This window comes from Falco peregrinus, unplaced genomic scaffold, assembly GCF_023634155.1.
Source record: "Falco peregrinus isolate bFalPer1 unplaced genomic scaffold, bFalPer1.pri scaffold_137, whole genome shotgun sequence".
NCBI classification, from domain to species: domain Eukaryota; kingdom Metazoa; phylum Chordata; class Aves; order Falconiformes; family Falconidae; genus Falco; species Falco peregrinus.
Window position 1 is genome coordinate 1 of NW_026599576.1, and position 24,156 is coordinate 24,156.

Genomic DNA, 24,156 nt, shown 5'->3' on the forward strand with positions numbered 1-24,156 from the left:
TACTGGGCGGGGTTACTGGTGTGACTGGTGGCACCTGAGGTCCTTGATGGAGAGGGTGCCGCGGAAGTCGCGCAGGATCTCCAGCAGCACCCAGGACCAGTAGCTGCGGTAGCTCAGCTTGCCCAGGTCCGACAGCGGGCTTCTCGGGGGGAGCCCACGTGCTCTCCAGCTTGGGACAGCTCGTAGCCTGGGGGGAGGGGCGCCGCGGGGGGGAGGGGGCGCCGTGGGGGGAGGGGGAGAAAGGAGGGGCCAAGGGGGGGAGGGGGCGCCGTGGGGGGAGGGGAAGGGGGGCACCCATGGGGGGGGAGGGGCACCCATGGGGGGGGGGGGGAGGGGCACCCATGGGGGGGGGGGGGGAGGGCGGGGGCAGGGGGGGGCAGGAGGGCACCGTGTGGGGGGAGGGGAAGGAGGGGCACCTTGTCCAGCCCCTCCCCCACCCCCTCACTCCCTCCCCACCCCCCCCAGCCCCTCCCCCCCCTCCCCCTCTCCACCACACCCCTCCCCTTCCCCATCCCCCCCTCCCCCTATCCCCCCGCCCCTCCCCCAGCCCCCCCCCTCCCCCCACCCCTCCCCCCAAGCCCCCCCTCCCCCTCCTCCAGCCCCTGCCCCTCCCCCTCCCCCGGCCCCTGCCCCTCCCCCTTCTCCACCCACCCCCGTCCCCAGCCCCAGCCCCCCCACCTCCCCCAGCACCTCTTCCCCCCTTGCCCAGCCCCCTCCCCCCCTCCCCCCCGCCCCCCTCCCCCTCCCCCCCGCCCCCTCCCCCACTCACTGAAGGGCGATCAGGAACTTGCTCGTAGCCGCGCCGCTGGTAGGGCGGCAGGGTCAGGATACACGCCACGTTATTCCCGTCGGGCGACTCCTTCTCCTGCGGGGATCCGAGGGCGGGGGGGTGTGTGTGTGACCTCACATACGTGTCACACGTGTGTCACGCCCGCGGCGTCACGCCTGGCGGGCCCCTCCCCCACCTTGGAGAAGTAGCCCACGATGTGGGCGCCCTGGCGATCCACCTCCGTCAGCAGGTAGAAGACGAAAGGTTCCACGTCGAAATAAAGCGTCTTGTGGTCCAGGAAAAGACTTGGCCAGCAGGCACAGGTTCTGGCAGTAGATCTACACGCCACCGTCATGTGACATCATGCCACGGCACGCGTGGGGCCCAACCCCACCCCACCCCCCACCCCCCTACCTTGTGGTCTTTGCCGTCCACCTCGTAGACCGAGATGTTGCTCTTGCGATAAATCTCCCGACCCGGCGGCTGACGCCAAAGGCATTGGCCCTGGGGAAGGTCACCGCGTGACACACACGTGGCACATGTGTGGCATGGGGAGCGGGGGGGGGGAAGGGGGGGGACCAGCCCCCACCCCCCATCCCCCTCCCCAGATCAATCCAGGGGACTCAGGGAGCTCCACGTGGGGGTGGGGGAGGCTGGGGAGGGCTCACATGTTAGTGACATGCTTCGTCATACGTGTCCTAGGCATGTCCCAGGCATGTCATACGTGTGGCACAGAGGGTGTCTGCCCCACCCCACCCCCCACCCAGACCAATCCAGGGGCTCATGGAGCTCATGGGAGGGGGTGGGGGCCCTCACATGTTAGTGACATGCTTTGTCATACGTGTCCCCAGGCATGACCTGGGCCTGGTAGGCGGACACCTGTGACCCACCCGTGTGGGCTCAGGCCAGATCCCCCCCCAGCCAGGGCTCCATACGCCCCTCCCCCCCCCCCCCCCCCCCGTACCCCTGTCACACACCCCCCCCCCATGTCCCCCCCCGTGTCCCCCCTCCCCCCCCCCGTGTCCCCCCCTCCCCCACCCGTGTCCCCCTACCAGGTCGAAGCGCCTGAACCTGACGTCCTCGAGCCCAGGGCCCAAACCCCCCCGCCCTGGGGCTCCCAGTGCCCCCTCCCCCCCCTACCCCTGTCCACTCCCCCCCCCCCAGCCCGTGTCCCACGCGTGTCCCACGCGTGTCGCAGGCGTGTCCCTACCAGGTGGAGGCGGTAGGTGCGCTCGTACTTCATGTACTTGAGGCAGTACTCGCAGATCCACAGCTTGGGCTGCTTCCCATAATCCTCCGGGAAGGGCGAGAAGTACCAGGCGTCGATCTCGAAGTGACCGATGTGGATCTTGTCCACGTACTTCACCTTCGTGATCTGGGGGGGGGGGGGGAGGGGGGAGGGGTCAGGGACCCCCCCCCCCCAGTCACCCCGGGACCCCCCAGACCTCCCCCCAACCTCTCCCAGGACGCCCAGAGCTCACGGACCCTGCCAGGACCTCACTGGCCCTGCCAGGACCTCACGGACCCCCCCCCCCCCCAAATCCACAACCCCCACGGGACCCCCAGAGCCCCCCTGAGACCTCAGGGGACTGCCAGGACCTCACTGACCCTGCCAGGACCCTAGGGACCCCCCCCCCCCCCCCCCCCTCCGCGACCCCCTTAGGACCCTCAGACCTCCCCCTCAACACCCTCCCAGGACGCCCAGAGCTCATGGACCCTGCCAGGACCTCACTGACCCCTGCCAGGGACCTCAGGGACCCCCCCCCAACCCCCCCCTGGGACCCCCAGAGCTCACCGACCCCCTGCCAGGACCTTAGGGACCCCCCCCAACCCCCCCTGGGACCCCCAGAGCTCACTGACCCTGCCCAGGACCTTAGAGAGCCTGCCAGGACCTCAGGGACCCCCCCCCCCAATCCCCCTGGGACCCCCCAGAGCCCCACTGGGACCTCACTGACTCACTGACCCTGCCAGGACCTTAGGGGACTGCCCCCCCACCCCCCACCCCCCCCGACATTCAGAGTCCCCGCCCAGACCCCACCCCCTCAGACCCTGCCTCCCCCCCAAGACCCCGCCCCCAACATTCAAAGGCCCCATAGACACCCTCAGACCCCGCCCCCCAGACCCCGCCCCCCTCAGACCCCACCCCCCAACATTCAAAGACCCCATAGACACCCCCCAGACCCCACACCCCCTCAGACCCCGCCCTCTCCCCCCAAGACCCCACCCCCAACAAAGACCCTCCTAGACACCCCCAGACCCCGCCCCCCTCAGGCCCCGCCTCCCCCCAAGACCCCCCCGCCCCCCTCAGGCCCCGCCTCCCCCCAAGACCCCGCCCTCAACATTCAATGACCCCCTAGACACCCCAGACCCCCCGCCCCCTCAGGCCCCGCCCCCCACTCACAGCCTCGTGCTCCTTCTCCAGCGCTGCGGTGGTGGGATCCATCTCGGCGTAGGTCTGGGGGGGGGGGGGCACGCCCAGTACGGACCAGTAAGGACCAGTAACAAACAGTAGGGCCCACTCAAACTCTTCAGGGGCTCTAGTAAATCCCCCAGTCCCACCCAGTGCCTCCCAGTCCCTGCCCAGTGCCCTCCAGCCACCCCAAACACCCCTCCAGTGCCCTCCAACACCCTCCCAGTGCTTCCCAGTCCCTACCAGTCCCCCCTCTAACCCCCTCCCAGTGCCCCCCAGTCCCTACCAGTCCCCCTCTAACCCCCTCCCAGTGCCCCTCTAACCCCTCCCAGTGCCTCCCAGCACCCCTCCAACACCCTCCCAGTCCCCCTCTAACCCCACCACCCAGTGCCGCCCAGTGCCCCTCTAACCCCCTCCCAGTCCCCCCAGTCCCCTTCTAACCCACTCCCAGTCCCGCCCAGTGCTTCCCAGTCCCCCTCTAACCCCCTCCCTGTGCCTCCCAGTGCCCTGTAACACCCTCCCAGTGCCTCCCGATGCTTCCCAGACCCCCTCTAACCCCCCTCCCAGTGCCTCCCAATGCTTCCCAGTCCCCCTCTAACCCCCCTCCCAGTCCCCCCCCAGTGCTTCCCAGTCCCCCCTCTAAACCCCCCTCCCAGTCCCCCCCAGTCCCCCTCTAACCCCCCTCCCAGTCCCCCCCAGTGCTTCCCAGTTCCCCTCTAACCCCCTCCCAGTCCCTCTCCAACACCCTCCCAGTCCCCCCCCAGTGCTTCCCAGTCCCTCTCCAACACCCTCCCAGTCCCCCCCCAGTGCTTCCCAGTCCCTCTCCAACACCCTCCCAGTCCCCCCCCAGTGCTTCCCCAGTCCCTCTCCAACACCCTCCCAGTCCCCCCCAGTGCTTCCCAGTCCCTCTCCAACACCCTCCCAGTCCCCCCCAGTGCTTCCCAGTCCCTCTCCAACACCCTCCCCAGTCCCCCCCAGTGCTTCCCAGTTCTGCTCTAGCCCCCGCCCCAGTGCCCCTCTAACACCCTCCCAGTGCCGCCCAGTGCCCCTCTAACACCCTCCCAGTGCCACCCAGTGCCCCCCCAGTCCCGCCCAGTGCCCCTCTAACCCCCTCCCAGTCCCTCCCGCTGCCTCCCAGTGCCCCCCAGTCCCCCCCTCTAACCCCCTCCCAGTCCCTCCCGCTGCCTCCCAGTCCCTCCCAGTCCCCCTCTAGCCCCCTCCCAGTGCCCCCCAGGACCTTCTGGACGTGGTTGATCTCATCGTGCTTGCGTTTCTGGTTGCGGGTGATCTTGCGCTCGGGCTGCTCGGCCAGTTCGCCCAAGAATTGCTCCGAACTTTTCTGTACCGCCCTCCTTCAGCGTCTTCGTCAGCGCCAGCCGGTTCTTATCCACCCATTCGTCCAGCCGCCGGTTAACTGGGAGCACTGGGAGCTCAGGGGGAGGGGGGCACGACCTCCCCCCACCCTCCCTGTATAGCTTCCCCCGTAGCTCCCAGTACTCACAGCCCACGTAGTGGACGTAATATTCCCTCGCGACCTTCCTGCTCGTTCAGGCGGGGACTGGATCACCTCGGCGGAGTCTGGGGGGGAACTGGGACCAGTTAGGCAGCCGGTATGGACTGGGAGGGGGAGGGGGTGGGTGGGGGCAGGGGCTTCGCTGCCCAGGCGTGGTGGGGTGGGATTGATACTGGTCCCCAGTTTGGCCCGGTCTCAGGGGGATAGGATCCACCCTGGTCCCAGTTTGTCCCAGTCCCACTGGGATAGGATCCACCCCAGCCCCACTGGAATAGGATCCACCCTGGTCCCAGTTTGGCCCAGTCCCACTGGGATAGGATCCACCCTGGTCCCAGTTTGGCCTGGTCCTCAGGGGGATAGGATCCACCCTGGTCCCCAGTTTGGCCTGGTCTCAGGGGGATGGGATCTACACTGGTCCCAGTCCCCACTGGGATAGGATCCACCCCGTCACCACTGGGAGAGGATCCACTCTGGTCCCAGTGCTCCCAGTCCCACTGGGATAGGATCCACGCCATCCCAGTTTGTCCCAGTCACTGGGATAGGATCCACCCCCAGCACCATTGGGACAGGATCCACTCTGGTCCCAGAGCTCCCAGTCCCACTGGGATGGGATTCTACCCTGGTCCCCCCAGTCCCACTGGGATAGGATCCACCCCCAGCACGACCGGGACGGGAGCCGCCCCGGTCCCAGTCTGTCCCAGTCCCACCGGGACGGGAGCCGCCCCCCGGTCCCAGCCCTGGCCCAGTCCAGGGCAGATACTGGTCCCAGTCCGGGGCACCCACTGGTCCCCAGCCCCTCTCCCAGTCCCAGTTCCCCCAGGTGCGGGGCACCCACCGCTCCCAGCCCCTCCCCTCCCCCACTCCCAGTCCCCCCAGTCCGGGGGCGCCCACGGGTCCCAGCCCCCTCCCCCCACTCACGCCAGGTGCCGTCCCGCGCGCCGGCACAGGTAAGTCTCCCCAATCTCCACCGTCACCTCCGCCTCCCGCGGGGCCGGGGGGGGCTGGGGGGGGACCCCGGAGCCGCCGTTGGGGCCCGTCCGGCCACCGCTTCATCGGAGCTCCCCCCCCCGGGGCCTCCCGCTTTCGGGGCTGCCCCCTCCCCCCCGCTGCCGACGCCTCCAGGCCCGGCCCGGGGCCTCCTCCCGCCGCCGCCGCCGCCGCGGCCTCCGCCATGGCCGCTCGCTCCGGCCGTCGCGCCGGAAGTGGCGTCAGAGGCGCGACGGCCCGAACGGGGAACGAGGCGGGAGGGGCGGGGCCGGGCGTTGCTAGGAGACCGGGGAATGAAGGCCCGCCGGTATCCCAGCGTGCATTGCGGCGCCGCCCCTCCCAGTCCCCTCCCAGTGCCTCCCAGTCCCCTCCCAGTGCTCCCAGTACTCCCCCCAGTATCTCCCAGTCCATCCAGTGTCTCCAAGTCCCTCCCAGTGCCACCCAGTATCTCCAAGTTACCCTCCCAGTGCTCCCACAGTCCCCTCCCAGTGCCACCCAGTATCTCCCAGTTACCCTCTCAGTGCCCCCCAGTGCCCTCCCAGTGCCCCCCAGCATCTCCCAGTTACCCTCCCAGTGCTCCCAGTGCCCCCCAGTCCCCTCCCAGTCCTCCCAGCGCCCCCCAATGCCCACCCAGTGCCTCCCAGTCCCCTCCCCAGTCCCTCCCAGGCCACCATGGTGGCCACCATGAGCCACGTTCATTCTTCAGGTCTTAATGAAGCCACGATGATGGACCATATCATGGAGATGCCACCACCCCGTGGTGTCCCCAGAGTGTCCCCAGGTCATCTCCCAGGTGCCACCAGGAGCCACCACCAGGTCCAACCATGGTGGCCACCATGAGCCACGTTTGTTCTTTAGGTCTTTATGAGGAAGCCAAGATGATGGACCATGTCATGGAGATGCCACCACCTCATGGTGACCCCGAAGTGTCCTCAAAGTGTCCCCAGTTGGCGTCAAAGCACCAACAGGAGCCACAACCATCTACAACCGTGGTGGCCACCATGAGCCACGTTCCTTTATTGGGTCTTTATGAAGAAGCCATGATGATGGACAATGTCATGGAGATGCCACCACCACATCACATCCCCAAAATGTCCCCAAAGTGAACCCAGTCCATCTGCAGATGCCACCAGGAACCACAACCATGTCCAATCATGGTGGCCATCATGAGCCACGTTCATTCTTCAGGTCTTTATGAAGAAGCCATGATGATGGACGCACGTCATGGAGATGCCACCACCCACATCACATACCCAAATAGTCCCCAGTTGATCTCAAAGCAGCACCAGGATCCAAAACCACGTCCAACCATGGTGGCCACCATGAACCACGTCCATTCTTTAGGTCTTTATGAAGAAGCCATGATGATAGAGCATGTTATGGAGATGCCACCACCACATCACGTCCCCAAAATGTCCCCAAAGTGTCCCCCAATCCATCTGCAGATGCCACCAGGAACCACAACCATCTCCAACCATGGTGGCCACCACCAGCCACCTTCCTTCTTTAGGTTCTCATGAAGAAACCATCATGGTAGACCACACCGCAGCACCGTTGATGTCCACCTCCTCCTCCTCCAAGCCCTCTCAAGACCTCCCGGTGGCCCACGCCCTCCCCCTCGGGGTGGACCTTGAGGTGCCGGGTGAACTGCGGCTTGTAGCGGAAGCGTTTGCCCGCAGCGCCCGCAACCGTAGGGCTTCTCGCCCGTGTGGATGCGTTGGTGCTTGACCAGGTTGGAGCTGACGCAGAAGCTCTTGCCACACGCGCCGCAGCGGTAGGGGTCGTTCCCCTGTGTGGATGCGTTGATGTTCGATGAGCGTTGAACTTTGACCAAACGCTTTCCCGCATTCCCCGCACCGGTAAGGTCGTTCCCCGGTGTGGGTCCTTTGGTGGGACGTCAAGTGGGTCTTCTTCTTAAAGCGTTTGGGGCATTGAGGGCAGGAGAACGGTTTGTCCCCCCGTGTGGGTCCTCTCGTGTTTGACCAAGTTGGAGCTCAAGCTGAAGGTCTTACCGCAACGAACGCAACCGTAGGGTTTCTCACCCGTGTGGATCCGGAGATGTTTGACCAAGCTGGAAGTTCTACCAAAGGTCTTCCCACATTCCGGACAAGAATATGGAGTTTCTCCCGTATGGATCCGACGATGTTCCGTCAAGGTGGAGCTTCTACTGAAGGCGCGGGCGCAAACGGGACACGCGTAGGGTTTCTCCCCGGTGTGGATGCGGAGATGTTCCACCAAGGTGGAGCTTCGGCTGAAGCTCTTCTGGCATTGGACGCAGGTGAAGGGGCGTTCGCCCGTGTGGGTCCTCTGGTGCTCCAAGAGGTTGGAGCTTTGGCCGAAGGTCTTGCCGCAGTCGGTGCAATGGTAGCGTTTGCGGGACGGGGATGCTTCCAGGAGGCCCAAGAGGTTGACAAAAGCGGCGGGGGGGTGGAGGGGGACCTGGGGGAGGGGAGGAACATCTCTTGTGGGTCATTGTTCCACCACGGATGGTCGTTCTCCATGGAGGAACATCTCCCAGGGTCATTGTTCCACCACAGATGGATGTTCTTCAAGGAGGAACATCTTCCTGATTGTTATTGTTCCACCACGGATGGACATTCTCCAAGGAGGAACATCTCCTGTGGGTTATTGTCCACCATGGATGGGCCGTTCTCCATAGGGGACCATCTCCTGGTGGCCCCACCCCCCCCCTCTGGACCCCCCATGACCCCCACCCACCCCCCATCTCCCAACACCCCATTTTGCCCATTTTCTCCTTGTTTGACCCCCAAAATCCCACCCCCTCCCCCCACCACCCCGGTCCCCCCCTCACCCTGGGCAGGAGGCAGCCGGGCCCCTCCCCCCCATCAGCCGGCTCCGGGGCGGGGCGGGGCTCCATGGGGGCTGCAGGGGGGGAGGAAAGAGCACATTAAAATAAAAGAAAAATAATTAAAATTTTAAAAGTAATTAAAATTTTAAAAAGACATAATAATTAAAAAAGAGAGGGAATTTTGAAAAACAGAACAAAAGGAATTTTTTTTTTAAATTAACAATTAAAGAGTTTTTAAATTTCTTTTTAAATTCAAAGGAATTAAAGGAAATAAAAATTAAAATAAATTAGAAAAAGTCAAGGAAATTTAAATTTAAAATTAAAAATATTAAAGGAGACTTAATTTAAAAAAAAAAACACCCTTAATTTAAAAAAAAAAACACCAAAGGCATTGAAAGGAAATATAAAAATTAAATGAAATTTAAATTAAAAAAAGAAATGTAAAATCTTTCGGGAAAAAATTAAATTAACGAAAATGAAAGGAAATTTAAAAACCTTTTCCAAAAGTAAATTAAAGAAAATTAAAAACATAAAGTTTAAATTTAAAGAGTCAAGGAAATTTAAAATCTTGGTTTTAAAAGTAAATTGAAGAAAATGAAAGGAATTTTAAAAAATCAAGAAAATAAACAAAATTTAAATTAAAATTAAAGGAAATTTTAAATCTTTTTAAAAAATTAAATGCAATTAAGATTAAGGAAGATTTTAAAAGAAAAAAATAAATTGGAAATGTAAACAAAATTTATATTTAAAAAATAAAGGAAATTAATTAAAAAAAAATTAAACTAAAAAAATTTAAAAACATGAAGTAAACAAAATTTAAATTAAAAAAATCAAAGGAAATCTAAAATATTTTTAAAAATGAAAGAAATTTAAGAAAATAAAGCAAATTAAATTTAGATTTCAAAAAAACCTTAAAATATATTTAAAATATTTTTGTAAAAATAAATTATCATTTAAGGAAATTGGAAAAAATATTTTTTTTAAATTACAATTTTGAAAAAAATTAAATCATTTTAAAAAGTTAAGACAAATAAAGGTAATTGAAAATAAAAAAATAATTAAAGGATATTTAAAAAATAAAAAAATTAAAAGCAAGTAAAAGAGATTTTTAGAAATTAAATATTTTTATACCCCCATCTCCGACAAATTGGCCCAATTTCCCCCCTTTTTCACCCCAAAACACAATCCCTAAAAATAATTAATTTTATACCCCCACATATGAGAGCATCTGCCCCAATTTCCCCCTTTTTCACCCCAAAATGTAATTCCTAAAATTAATTAATTTTACACCCCCACGTCTCTGAGCAATCGGCCCAATTTGCCCCATTTTTCCCCCAAAACAAATTCCTTAAAATTCAATAAATTTACACCCCCCGAACTAGCAGGAATTGGCCCATTTTTTCCCCCTTTTTCACCCCGAAACACAATCCCCCAAATTAAAGTATTTTACACCCCCGTATCTCCGACAAATTGGCCCAATTTCCCCTTTTTTCACCCCAGAACACAATCCCTAAAAATAATTAATTTTCATGCCCACATATGAGAGCAACTGCCCCAATTTCCCCCTTTTTTCCCCTCAAAACACAATCCCCCAAATGAAACAATTTTTAAACTCCCCCTCTCCAAGGAATTCACCCATTTTCTCTCTTCTTCACCCCAAACCCAAAATACTTTCAAAATAATTAATTTTACCCCCCACACCCAGCAGGAATCGCCCCAATTTCCCCCTTTTTCACCCCAAACTACAATCCCTAAAATTTAATTATTTTTACACCCCCACATTTCCAACAAATCAGCCCAATTTCCCCCTTTTTCACCCCAAAACAAACTCCTTATAATCCCATAATTTTACACACCCCCACCCAGCAGGAATTGACCCATTTTTCCCTTTTTCACCCCAAAACACAATCCCTAAAATTAAACATTTTCACACCCCCATGTCTCTGAGCAATTGGCCCAATTTCCCCCATTTTTAACCCCAAAACAAACTCCTTAAAAATAATTAATTTTACAACCCCACATCTCCAAGCAATTCACCCAATTTCCCCCTTTTTCACCCCAAAACCACAATCCCCCAAATTAAACATTTTTTACAACACACACAACCTCCAAGGAATTACCCCATTTTCTCTGTTTTTCACCCCCCCAAAAATCCTTAAAATTCAACAATTTGACACCCCCCCCCCAGCAGGAATCAGCTCAATTTCCCCCCTTTTCCCCCCCAAAACACAATCCCTAAAAATAATTATTTTACACGCCCACCTATGAGAGCAACTGCCCCAATTTCCCCCCTTTTTCACCCCAAAACAAACTCCTTAAAAATAATTCATTTTACACACACCCCCACCCAGCAGGAACCGACCCATTTTTTCCCTTTTTCACCCCAAAACAAATTCCCCCAAATTACTCATTTTTGCACCCCCCCATTCACCCAATTTCCCCCTTTTCCCCCCAAACCACAGCCCCCTCCCCCCCCTCCTCCCGACGATCCCAATTTCCCCCGTTTTTCCCCCAAGCCGCCAGCCCTAAACATTAACCAATCCGCCCCTCCGCCCTGCCCCCCCGCCCCCATTTCCCCCCTTTTTCCCCCCAAAACGCGAATCTGAACATCCATTCACCTTCACCCCCTCCCCCACCCCCCAAACGGGCCTCCCCTCCCCCACCCTGCGCCCAGCCCCACCCCCCCGGGCTCCCCCGACCACCCCCAGACCCAAAACGAGCGTTTTTCACCCCAAAGTGGCGGCGCTGGGGCCGGTGCCGGACAATGGGGGGGGGGGAGGGGCGGCCGGTGGGGGGGGAGGGGCGGCTGCCGCGGGGGCTGATGGGGCCACGCGCGACCACGGGGACACGCTACGGTCATGGGGGGGGCTGGGGACATATGAAGGACATGCCAAGGTCATGCGTGTCCTCAGGGAACATGGGAAGGCTCCCCAGTACAACCAGTGCCCCCCCAAATCCCCTCCCAGTGCTCCCAGTATGAAGAGTACCCCTCCCAAATCCCCTCCCAGTGCTCCAAGTACCTCCCCAGTGCCCCCCCCCCCCGGTCCCCTACCAGTGCTCCCAGTAAAACCAGTGCCCCCCCAAATCCCCTCCCAGTGCTCCCCAGTGCCCCCCGCAGTATCTCCCAGTCCATCCAGTGTCTCCAAGTTCATCCCACTGCCCCCCAGTATCTCCCAGTTACCCTCCAAGTCCTCCCAGTTCCCCTCCAAGTCCTCCCAGTTCCCCCCTGTGCCTCCCAGTCCCCTCCCAGTCCTCCCAGTGCCACCCAGTATCTCCCAGTTACCTTCCCAGTGCCCCCCAGTGCCCCCCAGTTACCCTCCCAGTGCCTCCCAGTCCCCCCAGTGCACCCGAGCATCTCCCAGTTACCCTCCCAGTGCTCCCAGTGCCCCCCCAGTCCCTTCCAGTGCTCCCAGTGCCCCCCCAGTGCCCACCCAGTGCCTCCCAGTCCCCTCCCCAGTCCCTCCCAGGCCACCATGGTGGCCACCATGAGCCACGTTCATTCTTCAGGTCTTAATGAAGCCACGATGATGGACCATATCATGGAGATGCCACCACCCCGTGGTGTCCCCAGAGTGTCCCCAGGTCATCTCCAGGTGCCACCAGGAGCCACCACCAGGTCCAACCACGGTGGCCACCATGAGCCACATTTGTTCTTTAGGTCTTTATGAGGAAGCCAAGATGATGGACCATGTCATGGAGATGCCACCACCTCATGGTGACCCCGAAGTGTCCTCAAAGTGTCCCCAGTTGGCGTCAAAGCACCAACAGGAGCCACAACCATCTACAACCATGGTGGCCACCATGAGCCACGTTCCTTTATTGGGTCTTTATGAAGAAGCCATGATGATGGACAATGTCATGGAGATGCCACCACCACATCACATCCCCAAAATGTCCCCAAAGTGTCCCCAATCCATCTGCAGATGCCACCAGGAACCACAACCATCTCCAACCATGGTGGCCACCACGAGCCACGTTCATTCTCTAGGTTCTCATGAAGAAACCATCATAGTAGACCACACCGCGGCGCCCTTGACGTTCACCTCTTCCTTCCCCAAACCTCTCAGGACCTCCTGGTGGCCACCCCATCCCCCTCGGGGTGGACCTTGAGGTGCCGGGTGAACTGGGACTTGAAGCGGAAGCTCTTGCCGCAGCGCCCGCAACCGTAGGGCTTCTCGCCCGTGTGGATGCGTTGGTGCTTGACCAGGTTGGAGCTGACGCAGAAGCTCTTGCCACACGCGCCGCAGCGGTAGGGTCGTTCCCCTGTGTGGATGCGTTGATGTTCGATGAGCGTTGAACTTTGACCAAACGCTTTCCCGCATTCCCCGCACCGGTAAGGTCGTTCCCCGGTGTGGGTCCTTTGGTGGGACGTCAAGTGGGTCGTCTTCTTAAAGCGTTTGGGGCATTGAAGGCAGGAGAACGGTTTGTCCCCGCGTGGTTCCTCTCGTGTTTGACCAAATTGGAGCTCAAGCTGAAGGTCTTACCGCAACGAACGCAACCGTAGGGTTTCTCACCCGTGTGGATCCGGAGATGTTTGACCAAGCTGGAAGTTCTACCAAAGGTCTTCCCACATTCCGGACAAGAATATGGAGTTTCTCCCGTATGGATCCGACGATGTTCCGTCAAGGTGGAGCTTCTACTGATGGCGCGGGCGCAAACGGGACACGCGTAGGGTTTCTCCCCGGTGTGGATGCGGAGATGTTCCACCAAGGTGGAGCTTCGGCTGAAGCTCTTCTGGCATTGGACGCAGGTGAAGGGGCGTTCGCCCGTGTGGGTCCTCTGGTGCTCCAGGAAATTGGCGCTTTGGCCATAGGTCTTGCCGCAGTCGGTGCAATGGTAGCGTTTGCGGGACGGGGATGCCTCCTGGAGGCCCATGAGGTTCACGAAGCGGCGGGGGGGTGGAGGGGGACCTGGGGGAGGGGAGGAACATCTCCTGTGGGTCATTGTTCCACCACGGATGGTCGTTCTCCATGGAGGAACATCTCCCAGCGTCATTGTTCCACCACAGATGGATGTTCTCCATGGAGGAACATCTCCCAGGGTCATTGTCCCACCATGGATGGACGTTCTTCAAGGAGGAACACCTCCTGGTGGGTCACCATCCCATCACGGATGGATGTTTCCCATGGAGGAACACCTCCCAGGGTCATTTTCCCACCATGGATGGATGTTCTCCATGGAGGACCATCTCCTGGTGGCCACCATGGATGGACGTTCTCCATAAGGGACCATCTCCTGGTGGCCCCACCCCCCACCCCCCCGCACCCCCCCCATGACCCCCTCCCCCCCCATCTCCCAACACCCATTTTGCCCATTTTCTCCTTGTTTGACCCCCAAAATCCCACCCCTCCCCCCACCACCCCGGTCCCCCCCTCACCTGGGCAGGTGGCGGCTGGGCCCCTCCCCCCATCAGCCGGCTCCGGGGCGGGGCGGGGCTCCATGGGGGCTGCAGGGGGGGAGGAAAGAGCACATTAAAATAATAAAAATTAAAAAATTAATTAAAATTTAAAAAAATAATTAAAATTTTAAAAGGGAATTTTTAAAAACTGAAGAAAAGGATTTAAAAAAAATTAATGGATTTTTAAAAATTTTTTTATTTAACTTCAAGGAGATTAAACGAAATAAAAATTAAAATAAATTAGAAAAAGTCAAGGAAATTTAAATTTAAAATTAAAATATTAAAGGAGATTTATTTTTTTTTATAAAAATCAAAGACATTGCAAGGAAGTATAAAAATTAAATGAAATTTAAATTAAAAAAATCTAAAATATTTTTGGAAAAATTTAAATTAAAGGAAATAAAAGGAAATTTATAATCCTTTTTCAAAAGTAAAGAAAATTAAAAACATAAAGTTTAAATTAAAAAAGTCAAGGAAATTTAATATCTTGGTTTTAACAGTAAATTAAAGAAAACAAAAGGAATTTTAAAAAATCAAGAAAATAAACAAAATTTAAATTAAAATGAAAGGAAATTTGAAATCTTTTTAAAAAGTGAATCAAATAAGATTAAGGGAAACTAAGACAAAATTAGAAATGTAAACAAAAGTTATGTTTAAAAAAATAAAGGAAATTTAATTAAAAAAAATTAACTAAAAACTTAAAAACATGAAATAAACAAAATTTAAATTAAAAAAATTAAAGGAAATCTAAAATATTTTTAAAAATGAAAGAAATTTAAGAAAATAAAGTAAATTAAATGTAAATTTTAAAAAACCCTTAAAATATATTTAAAATACGTTTTTAAAAATAAATTAAAGAACATTCAAGGAAATTGGAAAAAAATATTTTTAATTACAATTTTGAAAAAAATTAAATTATTTAAAAAATATAGACAAGTAAATGTAATTAAAAAAACTTAAATAAAGAATATTTTAAAAAAATTAAAGGCAAGTAAAAGAAATTTTTAAAAATTATATATTTTTATACCCCCATCTCCGACAAATTAGCCCAATTTCCCCCTTTTTCACCCCAAAACACAATCCCCCAAATTAAACAATTTTTATACTCCCTCTCTCCAAGGAATTCACCCATTTTCTCTCTTTGTTACCCCAAAACAAAATACTTCCAAAATAATTAATTTTACCCAGCAGGAATCACCCCAGTTTCCCCTTTTTTCACCTCAAACCACAATCCCTAAAAATAATTAATTTTACACCCCCACATATGAGAGGAACTGCCCCAATTTCCCCCTTTTTCACCCCAAAACATAATTCCTAAAATTAATTAATTTTACACCCCCCACGTCTCTGAGCAATCGGCCCAATTTGCCCCATTTTTCCCCCAAAACAAATTCCTTAAAATTCCATAATTTTACACCCCCACATCCAGCAGGAATCGACCCATTTTTTCCCTTTTTCACCCCAAAACACAATCCCTCAAATTACCCATTTTAACCCCCCCCAATTCACCCAATTTCCTGCTTTTTCCCCCCAAAACACAGCCCCACACTCAGTTACACACCCCACCCCCCCCCCAAAATGCGCCTCCCCTCCCCCTTCCCGCGCCCAGCCCCCCCCAGGGCTCCCCCGACCCCCCCCAGACCCAAAACGAGCGTTTTTCACCCCAAAGTGGCAGCGCTGGGGGCGGCGCCGGACAATGGGGGTGGTGGTGGTGGGGGGGGGAGGGGCGGCTGCCGCGGGGGCTGATGGGGCCACGCGGGGCCATGGGGCCACACTACGGTCATGGGGGGGGGGGCTGGGGACATGTGAAGGACATGCCAAGGTCATGCGTGTCCTCAGGGAACATGGGAAGGCTCCCAGTACAACCAGTGCCCCCCCAAATCCCCTCCCAGTGCTCCCAGTATGAAGAGTACCCCTCCCAAATCCCCTCCCAGTGCTCTCAGTAAAACCAGTGCCCCCACAAACCCCCTCCCAGTGCTCCCAGTACAACCAGTGCCCCTCCAAAATCCTATTCCAGTGCTCCCAGTACAACCAGTGCCGCCCCAAACCCCCTCCCAGTGCTCCCAGTACAACCAGTGCCCCCCCAAATCCCCTCCCAGTGCTCCCATTACAACCAGTGCCCCCCCAAATCCCCTCCCAGTGCTCCTAGTATAGAGTACCCCTCCCAAATCCCATACCAGTGGTCCCATTACAACCAGTGCCCCCCCAAATCCCCTCCCAGTGCTCCCAGTAAAACCAGTGCCCCCACAAACTCCCTCCTAGTGCTCCCAGTACAACCAGTGTCCCCCCCAAATCCCCTCCCAGTCCTCCCAGTACAACCAGTGTCCCCCCAAATCTCTTCCCAGTGCTCCCAGTACAACCAGTGCCCCACAAATCCCCTCCCAGTGCTTCCAGTACAACCAGTGCCACCCCACAACCCATCCCAGTCCTCCCAGTACCAGTGCCCCGCAAATCCCCTCCCAGTCCTCCCAGTACAACCAGTGTCCCCCCCAATCCCCTCCCAGTGCTCCCAGTGCCCCCTCCCCCTCCCACCAGTGCTCCCAGTGCCCCCTGCCATCCCTCCCAATACCCCTCCAAGCCTTCCCAGTGCTCCCAGTGCCCCCCTCCCACTAGTGCTCCCAGTGACCCCTGCTGTCCCTCCCAGTACCCCTCCAGTCCCTTCCCACTGCTCCCAGTGCCCCCCTCTCTCTCCCCAGTGCTCCCAGTGACCCCTGCTGTCCCTCCCAGTACCCCTCCAATCCCTCCCAGTGCCCCCTCCCCCCTCCCACCTGTGCTCCCAGTGCTCCCTCCCCCTCCCCCCCAGTGCTCCCAGTAACCCACAGTCACAAACCACAGCAGCTGGGTTCACCACTATGTATTGACATACTGGGGGGGGGGAGGGGGGGACACCCCACCCCCACCCAGGCATCTGGGGTCCCCTCTGGGGGGTCATGGGGGGTGGGGTGGGGTGGACCTTGGGGTCACCATGATGGCCCTGGGTCAAGGTCAAGGGTCTTGGTAGGTCAAGAGTCTTTGTAGGTCCTCCAAGATGATGCCATGATGGCCCTGGGTCAAGGTCAAGGGTCTTGGTTGGTCCTCCAAGGGGTCACCATGTTGGACCTGGGTCAAGGTCAAGGGTTTCGGGAGGTCCTCCAAAATGAAGCCACGCCCTTGGTGTGCCATGATGGATGTTAGTCAAGGTCAAGGATCTAGGTAGGTCTTCCAAGGGGTCACCATGATGGCCCTGGGTCAAGGTCAAGGGTCTTGGTAGGTCTTCCAAGGGGTCACCATGATAGACCTGGGGGAAGGTCAAGGGTCTTGGTAGGTCAAGAGTCTTTGTAGGTCCTCCAAGATGATGCCATGATGGCCCTGGGTCAAGGTCAAGGGTCTTGGTTGGTCCTCCAAGGGGTCACCATGTTGGACCTGGGTCAAGGTCAAGGGTTTCGGGAGGTCCTCCAAGGGGTCACCACGGCCTTGGGGGCACTATGGTGGCCCTGGGTCAAGGTCAAGGGTCTTGGTAGGTCCTCCAAGATGAAGCCACGCCCTGGGGGTGCCATGATGGATGTTAGTCAAGGTCCAGGATCTAGGTAGGTCTTCCAAGGGGTCACCATGATGGCCCTGGGTCAAGGTCAAGGGTCTTGGTTGGTCCTCCAAGGTGTCACCATGTTGGACCTGGGTCAAGGTCAAGGGTCTTGGTAGGTCCTCCAAGATGAAGCCACGCCCTTGGGGTGCCATAATGGATATTAGTCAAGGTCAAGGATCTAGGTAGGTCTTCCAAGGGGTCACCATGATGGCCCTGGGTCAAGGTCAAGGGTCTTGGTAGGTCTTCCAAGGGGTCATCATGATGGACCTGGGTCAAGGTCAAGGGTCTTGGTTGGACCTCCAAGGGGTCACCATGTTGGACGTGGGTCAAGGTCAAGGGTTTTGGGAGGTCCTCCAAGGGGTCACCATGGCCTTGGGGGCACTACGGTGGCCCTGGGTCAAGGTCAAGGGTCTTGGTAGGTCTTCCAAGGGGTCATCATGATGGACCTGGGGGAAGGTCAAGGGTCTTGGTAGGTCAAGAGTCTTTGTAGGTCCTCCAAGATGATGCCATGTTGGACCTGGGTCAAGGTCAAGGGTTTTGGGAGGTCCTCCAAGATGAAGCCACGCCCTTGGGGTGCTATGATGGACGTGGGTTAAGTTCAAGTGTCTTGTTTGGTCCTCCAAGGTGTCACCATGACGGCCCTGGGTCAAGGTCAAGGCTCTTGGTGGGTCTTCCAAGGGGCCACCATGATGGGCGTGGGTCAAGGTCAAAGGTTTGGTAGATCCTCCAAGGGGTCACCATGACCTTGGGGGCACCATGATGGCCCTGGGTCAAGGTCAAGGGTCTTCGTAGGTCCTCCATGATGATGCCATGATGAACCTGGGTGAAGGCTCAAGGGTCTTGGTTGGTCCTCCAGGGGGTCACCACGGCCTTGGGGGCACCATGATGGCCCTGGGTCAAGGTCAAGGGTCTTGGTAGGTCCTCCAAGATGAAGCCACGCCCTTGAGGTGCCATGATGGACGTGGGATAAGTTCAAGGGTCTTGTTTGGTCCTCCAAGGTGAGACCATGACGGCCCTGGGTCAAGGTCAAGGCTCTTGGTAGGTCTTCCAAGACGAAGACACGCCCTTGGTGTGCCATGATGGATGTTAGTCAAGGTCAAGGATCTAGGTAGGTCTTCCAAGGGGTCACCATGATGGCCCTGGGTCAAGGTCAAGGGTCTTGGTAGGTCTTCCAGTGGGTCACCATGTTGGACCTGGGTCAAGGTCAAGGGTCTTGGCTAGTCCTCCAAGGGGTCACCACAGCCTTGGGGGCACCATGATGGCCCTGGGTCAAGGTCAAGGGTCTTGGTAGGTCCTCCAAGATGAAGCCACGCCATTGGGGTGCTATGATGGACGTGGGTTAAGGTCAAGGGTCTTGTTTGGTCCTCCAAGGGGTCACCATGACGGCCCTGGGTCAAGGTCAAGGCTCTTGGTAGGTCTTCCAAGACGAAGACACGCCCTTGGGTGTGCCATGATGGATGTTAGTCAAGGTCAAGGATCTAGGTAGGTCTTCCAAGGGGTCACCATGATGGCCCTGGGTCAAGGTCAAGGGTCTTAGTAGGTCCTCCAAGATGATGCCATGATGAACCTGGGTGAAGGCCAAGGGTCTTGGTTGGTCCTCCAGGGGGTCACCATGGCCTTGGGGGCACCATGATGGCCCTGGGTCAAGGTCAAGGGTCTTGGTAGGTCTTCCAGTGGGTCACCATGTTGGACCTGGGTCAAGGTCAAGGGTCTTGGCTAGTCCTCCAAGGGGTCACCACAGCCTTGGGGGCACCATGATGGCCCTGGGTCAAGGTCAAGGGTCTTGGTAGGTCCTCCAAGATGAAGCCACGCCATTGGGGTGCTATGATGGACGTGGGTTAAGTTCAAGGGTCTTGTTCGGCTCCTCCAAGGTGTCACCATGATGGCCCTGGGTCAAGGTCAAGGCTCTTGGTAGGTCTTCCAAGACGAAGACACGCCCTTGGGTGTGCCATGATGGATGTTAGTCAAGGTCAAGGATCTAGGTAGGTCTTCCAAGGGGTCACCATGATGGCCCTGGGTCAAGGTCAAGGGTCTTAGTAGGTCCTCCAAGATGATGCCATGATGAACCTGGGTGAAGGCCAAGGGTCTTGGTTGGTCCTCCAGGGGGTCACCACGGCCTTGGGGGCACCATGATGGCCCTGGGTCAAGGTCAAGGGTCTTGGTTGGTCTTCCAGTGGGTCACCATGTTGGACCTGGGTCAAGGTCAAGGGTCTTGGCTAGTCCTCCAAGGGGTCACCACAGCCTTGGGGGCACCATGATGGCCCTGGATCAAGGTCAAGGGTCTTGGTAGGTCTTCCAAGGGGTGACCATGTTGGACCTGGGTCAAGGTCAAGGGTCTTGGTAGGTCTTCCAAGGGGTCATCATGATGGACCCGGGTGAAGTTCAAGGGTCTTGGTTGGTACTCCAAGGGGTCACCAAGGCCTTGGGGGCACCATGATGGCCCCGGGTCAAAGTCAAACCTCTTGCTAGGTCCTCCAAGATGTCACCATGCTGGCCCTGACTCAAACCGAAGGATCCTGGCTTGGTCCTCCTGGCTGAACCCCCCCCCCCCGCCCCCCGGCCTCGCACCCCCTCCTCCCCCCGCCACCCCTCCCCCACCCCGCTCCTCTTAAGCCAGGTGGGTCCGTTGGTGCTTGCTGAAGGCCGAACTCCAGCCGAAGGTCTTGCCGCATTGAGCGCAACGGTAGGGTCGCTCGCCCGTGTGGGTGTGCCGGTGTTCCAAGAGATTGGCGCTTTGCCGGAAACTCTTCCCGCAATCGCCGCAACGATAGGGCCGTTCCCCGGTGTGGGTCCGCCGGTGTTTGGCCAAGTGTGAATTTTGGCCAAAAACTCTTCCCGCACAACCCGCAGGTGTAGGGCCTCTCGCCGGTGTGGGTCCGTTGGTGTTGGATCAAGTTGGAGCTTTGGCGGAACGCTTTGCCGCATTCCGTACAGCGGTACGGCCGCTCACTCCGTGTGGGTCAACCGGTGTTTGGCCAAGTAAGACCCCAACGCGAAGCCTTTGCCGCAGAGGGGGCAGAAGTGGCGCTCCCCTCCCCCCGTGCGTTCCGCCGGTGTTCCGTCAAGTTGGAGCTTTGGCTAAAAATTTTCCCGCACTCGGGGCATTTGTAAGGTTTCTCGCCCGTGTGGGTCACCTGGTGGCGGAGGAGTTTGGAGCTTTGCCCGAAAGCTTTGCCGCACTCGGGGCAGCGGTAGGGTTTGAGGGGGGGGGCGGCAGGCGCGGAGGTGGCGCGCTAAGCGGCAGGTCCAAAGGAAAGAAGCGCCGCAGTGAGGGGCAACCCAAAGGTTGCTCCGGTTGGTGATGCCGGAGCCCGGCGGGTTGAGCGTAGGCTTTGCCGCAAGCGTCGCAACGGTAGGGTTTGGCCACCGGGCTGTGGCGTTGGCGGTGGTGGCGGGCCAGTTGGGCGCTGCCTTCGAAGCGTTCGGGGCAGAGGGGGCAAGCAAAGGAGCCGGCGTGGGTTTGGCGGTGAAGGAAGAAGGTCGTGGCGTGGCGGAAAGCTTGGCCGCATTCCTCACACCGGTGCGGGCGCTCGGCGGTGGCAGCAGCGCGGTCAAGGGAGTCAGCAGGGGCAGCGCCGTCAGTGCCATCGATGCGGTCAACAGGGGCAACACGGTCAATGCCGTCAACACAGTCAACGCGGGCAACACGGTCAACGTGGTCAACACAGTCAATGCGGTCGACACGGTCAACACGGTCAATGCGGTCGACACGGTCAACACGGTCAATGCCATCAACGCCATCAACGTGGTCAACACGGTCAATGTGGTCGATGTCGTCAACGCGGCCAACGTGGTCAACACGGTCAATGTGGTCAACATGGCCAATGCTGTTAATGCCATCACCACGGTCAATGCGGTCAACGCGGTCAACACAGTCGACGTGGTCAACGCGGCCAGCGCCATCAATGCCGGCAACACGGTCGATATGGTCAACGCAGTCAACACGGTCAACGCCGCCATTGCCCTCAACGTCGACGCTGTTGACGCCCCCGCCATGGCTCCTCTTCCTCCGCCCTGCCCCCGCCCCTGCCCCCAACCCCTCCTCGCCGCAGCCCCCCGCTGTGCGCCCCGCGCCGATGCTTGGCCAAATCGGAACTGACGGCGAACCTCCTCCCGCACTCGCCGCAACCGTAGGGTCGTTCCCCGGTATGGACGCGGCGATGCGTGGCCAACGTGGATTTTCTCCCAAACTTTCTCCCACATTCCGGGCAACCGTAGGGCCGTTCCCCGGTGTGGGTCCGCCGGTGATGGACCAACGTTGAGTTCTGGCTGAAGCGCGCGCCGCACTGAGGGCAACCGAAGGGTTTCTCGCCCGTGTGGGTGCGCTGGTGCTCCAGGAGCGTGGAGGAGCGGCGGAACGTCTTGCCGCACTCAGGGCAGGCGTGGGGTTTGGCGCCGGCGTGGCCTTTGCGGTGTTCGAGGAGGGAAGAGCTCCAACCGAAGCAGCGGCCGCAGTCGGGGCAGCGGTAGGGGCGGTCGCCGGTGTGGACGCGGCGGTGTTTGAGGAGGTTGGAGCGCTGGGCGAAGGTTTTGCCGCAGGAGGGGCAGGGGAAGGGGCGGGGGGAGGTGGCTGCAAGGGGGGGGGGAGGGGAGAAGGTCGTGCCTCAGTTTCCCCACCCCTCCCCACTCAGTTTCCCCCTCCCCCAAAAACGACCCCCCACCCCCCTCCCCCCAAGGGACCCCCAGCCCCCCCCGGGGCCTCAGTTTGCCCACCCCTCCCCCCAAAATGACCCCCCACCCCCCCAAAAGGGACCCCCCAGCCCCCCCCATGCCTCAGTATCCCACCCCTCCCCCCTACAAGGACCCCCTGCCCCCCCGTGCCTCAGTTTCCCCCCCCCCCCCCCCAGAAGGAACCCCCCACCCCCCCTCCCCCCAAATGCCCCCCCCCCCACCCCCCCGAGGACTCACCTGGTGGGGTCACAGCGCTGGCGGGGGGGGGAGGGGCGCTGCGGAGGACAAGTGGGGGAGGGGTGGTGACACCGCGGGGGCTGGGGAGGAGGGGGTGGCCTGGGGGGTCATGGGGGGGAGGTGGGGGGTGGGGGGAGGGGAGGGTACCTGTGGCTTTGGTGGCCCCGAGGGGTGACACCGGCCCTGGTCCCCGTGTCCACCTTCCCCCCCGCACCATGTCCCCCCCCTCCCCCCCCCATGTCCCCCTCGTCCCCCTCCGTGTCCCCCATCCCCCCCATGTCCCCAACCCCCTCCACCCCCCCGTGTCCCCCATCCCCCCATGTCCTCCCCCATGTCCCCCCAGTGTCCCCATCCCCCCCCATATGCCCATCCCCCCCCATGTCCTTATTTCCCCCATCCCCCCCAATGTCCCCATCCCCCCTGTGTCCCCCCATGTCCCCCAGTGTCCCCATCCCCCCCCGTGTCCCCATCTCCCCCATGTCCCCCCATGTCCCCACCCCCCCCATGTCCCCCTGTCCCCCGGTGTCCCCCCTGTGTTCCCATCCCCCCCATGTCCCCGTGTCCCCCGTGTCCCCATCCCCCCCATGTCCCTGCCCCCCCCCATGTCCTTACGTCCCCATCCCCCATTGTCCCCATGTCCCCCATCCCCCCCCCCCAATGTCCCCATCCCCCCCACGTCGTCGTCGTCCCCCCGTGTCCCCATCCCCCCACCCCCCCCATGTCCTCCCCCCGCCATGCCCCCCCGTCCCCCACCTGGTGGCCTGGGGTCTCCCCCGCGGGGGGGGCCCGGAGCTGTCACCGTCCTCTGGGAACTCGGGGACCGCGGAGGACCCGGCCTGGGGGGGGGGGGGGGGGGAGGGGGGGGGGGTCACACACCCGGGCCTGGGGGGACCCAGGGGGGCAGGGGGTCCCTATAGCCCCTGGGCGGGGGTCCTCAGCCCCTATAGCCCCCATGGTGGGGGGGTCCCATATGCTACAGCCCCTATGGGGGAGCCCCATCCCCTATAGCCCCCATGGGGGGGTCCCATCCCCTATAGCCCCATTGGGGGGGGGTCCCAGCCCCCCTATAGCGGGGTCCCAGCCCCTATAGCGGGGTCCCAGCCCCTATAGCCCCATTGGGGGGGGGTCCCATCCCCCCTATAGCGGGGTCCCAGCCCCTATAGCCCCTATAGGGGGGGGTCCCATCCCCTATAGCCCCCATTGGGGGGGGGTCCCATCCCCCGTATAGCGGGGTCCCCAGCCCCTATAGCGGGGTCCCAGCCCCTATAGCCCCATTGGGGGGGGTCCCCATCCCCCCTATAGCGGGGTCCCAGCCCCCCTATAGCCCCTATAGGGGGGGTCCCATCCCCTATAGCCCCATTGGGGGGGGGTCCCAGCCCCCCTATAGTGGGGGTCCCAGCCCCTATAGCGGGATCCCAGCCCCGACAAGCCCCTATAGGGGGGGGTCCCGTCCCCTATAACCCCCATGGGGGGGGGGTCCCATCCCCCATAGCCCCTACAGGGGGGGTCCCGTCCCCCATAGCCCCCATCGGGGTCCCGCCCCGCCCCCCCGCTCACCTCCATTGTGCTGCGCCGCGGCTGCCCCCGCTGCCCGGGGTCAGAGGTCAGGGGTCAGGGGTCGCCGGGGGAGGTGGGGGGGTGGGGGGGGTGCGGTGGGGGAGGGGAGGGGGGGTAGGGGGTAGGGGTGGGGTGGGGGGGCCCCGCGGGAGCGGGGGTGGGGGTGGGGCAGCTCGTCGGCGCGGGCCGCAGGGGCTGCTGGGAGCTGGGCCCCGCCCCTCCCCCGGCGCGGTGACGTCAGCG

The 24,156-nt window shown here is 58.7% G+C and overlaps 3 protein-coding genes and 1 long non-coding RNA gene across 4 annotated transcripts; 1 reads left to right on the forward strand and 3 right to left on the reverse strand.

Annotated features, from left to right (window-relative positions):
• Nucleotides 1–34: 34 nt before the first annotated feature.
• On the reverse strand, nt 35–5,741 carry LOC101920764 (histone acetyltransferase KAT8; the record flags this gene model as incomplete). The annotated part of the gene is given in 15 exon segments (XM_055793282.1): nt 35–138; nt 141–187; nt 766–865; nt 966–1,073; nt 1,075–1,107; nt 1,184–1,273; nt 1,980–2,144; nt 3,171–3,224; nt 4,417–4,527; nt 4,529–4,593; nt 4,681–4,705; nt 4,707–4,733; nt 4,735–4,757; nt 5,611–5,623; nt 5,625–5,741. Coding segments are annotated over 15 exon segments (1,082 nt in total), but the record flags the coding sequence as incomplete, so codon positions are not given.
• A 920-nt stretch (nt 5,742–6,661) lies between these two features.
• On the reverse strand, nt 6,662–21,408 carry LOC101920935 (zinc finger protein 271). The gene is given in 14 exon segments (XM_055793278.1): nt 6,662–7,353; nt 7,355–7,459; nt 7,461–7,637; nt 7,639–8,118; nt 12,555–12,922; nt 12,925–13,398; nt 13,866–13,934; nt 15,549–15,660; nt 20,060–20,275; nt 20,277–20,396; nt 20,398–20,495; nt 20,498–20,681; nt 20,765–21,275; nt 21,329–21,408. Coding segments are annotated over 14 exon segments (3,162 nt in total). The 3' UTR covers nt 6,662–7,185.
• Nucleotides 18,042–20,036, forward strand: LOC129783277 (uncharacterized). Its single transcript, XR_008745215.1, has 6 exons — nt 18,042–18,153; nt 18,224–18,349; nt 18,598–18,722; nt 18,972–19,150; nt 19,347–19,471; nt 19,722–20,036. It is a non-coding gene; the product is annotated as an uncharacterized LOC129783277 (long non-coding RNA).
• Nucleotides 21,298–24,042, reverse strand: LOC114011124 (zinc finger protein 771-like). The gene is made up of 4 exons (XM_055793280.1): nt 23,914–24,042; nt 23,110–23,192; nt 22,357–22,394; nt 21,298–22,018 (listed from the first exon to the last, which is right to left on the reverse strand). Exons 1-4 carry the CDS (start codon nt 23,917–23,919, stop codon nt 21,414–21,416), a joined length of 732 nt encoding a protein of 243 aa, XP_055649255.1. The 5' UTR covers nt 23,920–24,042; the 3' UTR covers nt 21,298–21,413.
• Between the last annotated feature and the right edge of the window lie 114 nt (nt 24,043–24,156).

Coding starts and splice junctions, on each gene's coding strand:
- LOC114011124 (XM_055793280.1), bottom strand. Junction 22,395..23,109: donor GGGAGACCCCAGGCCACCAG/GTGGGGGACGGG, acceptor TGTCCTCCGCAG/CGCCCCTCCCCCCCCCGCCA. Junction 22,019..22,356: donor CAGCGCTGTGACCCCACCAG/GTGAGTCCTCGG, acceptor CCCCCCTTGCAG/CCACCTCCCCCCGCCCCTTC.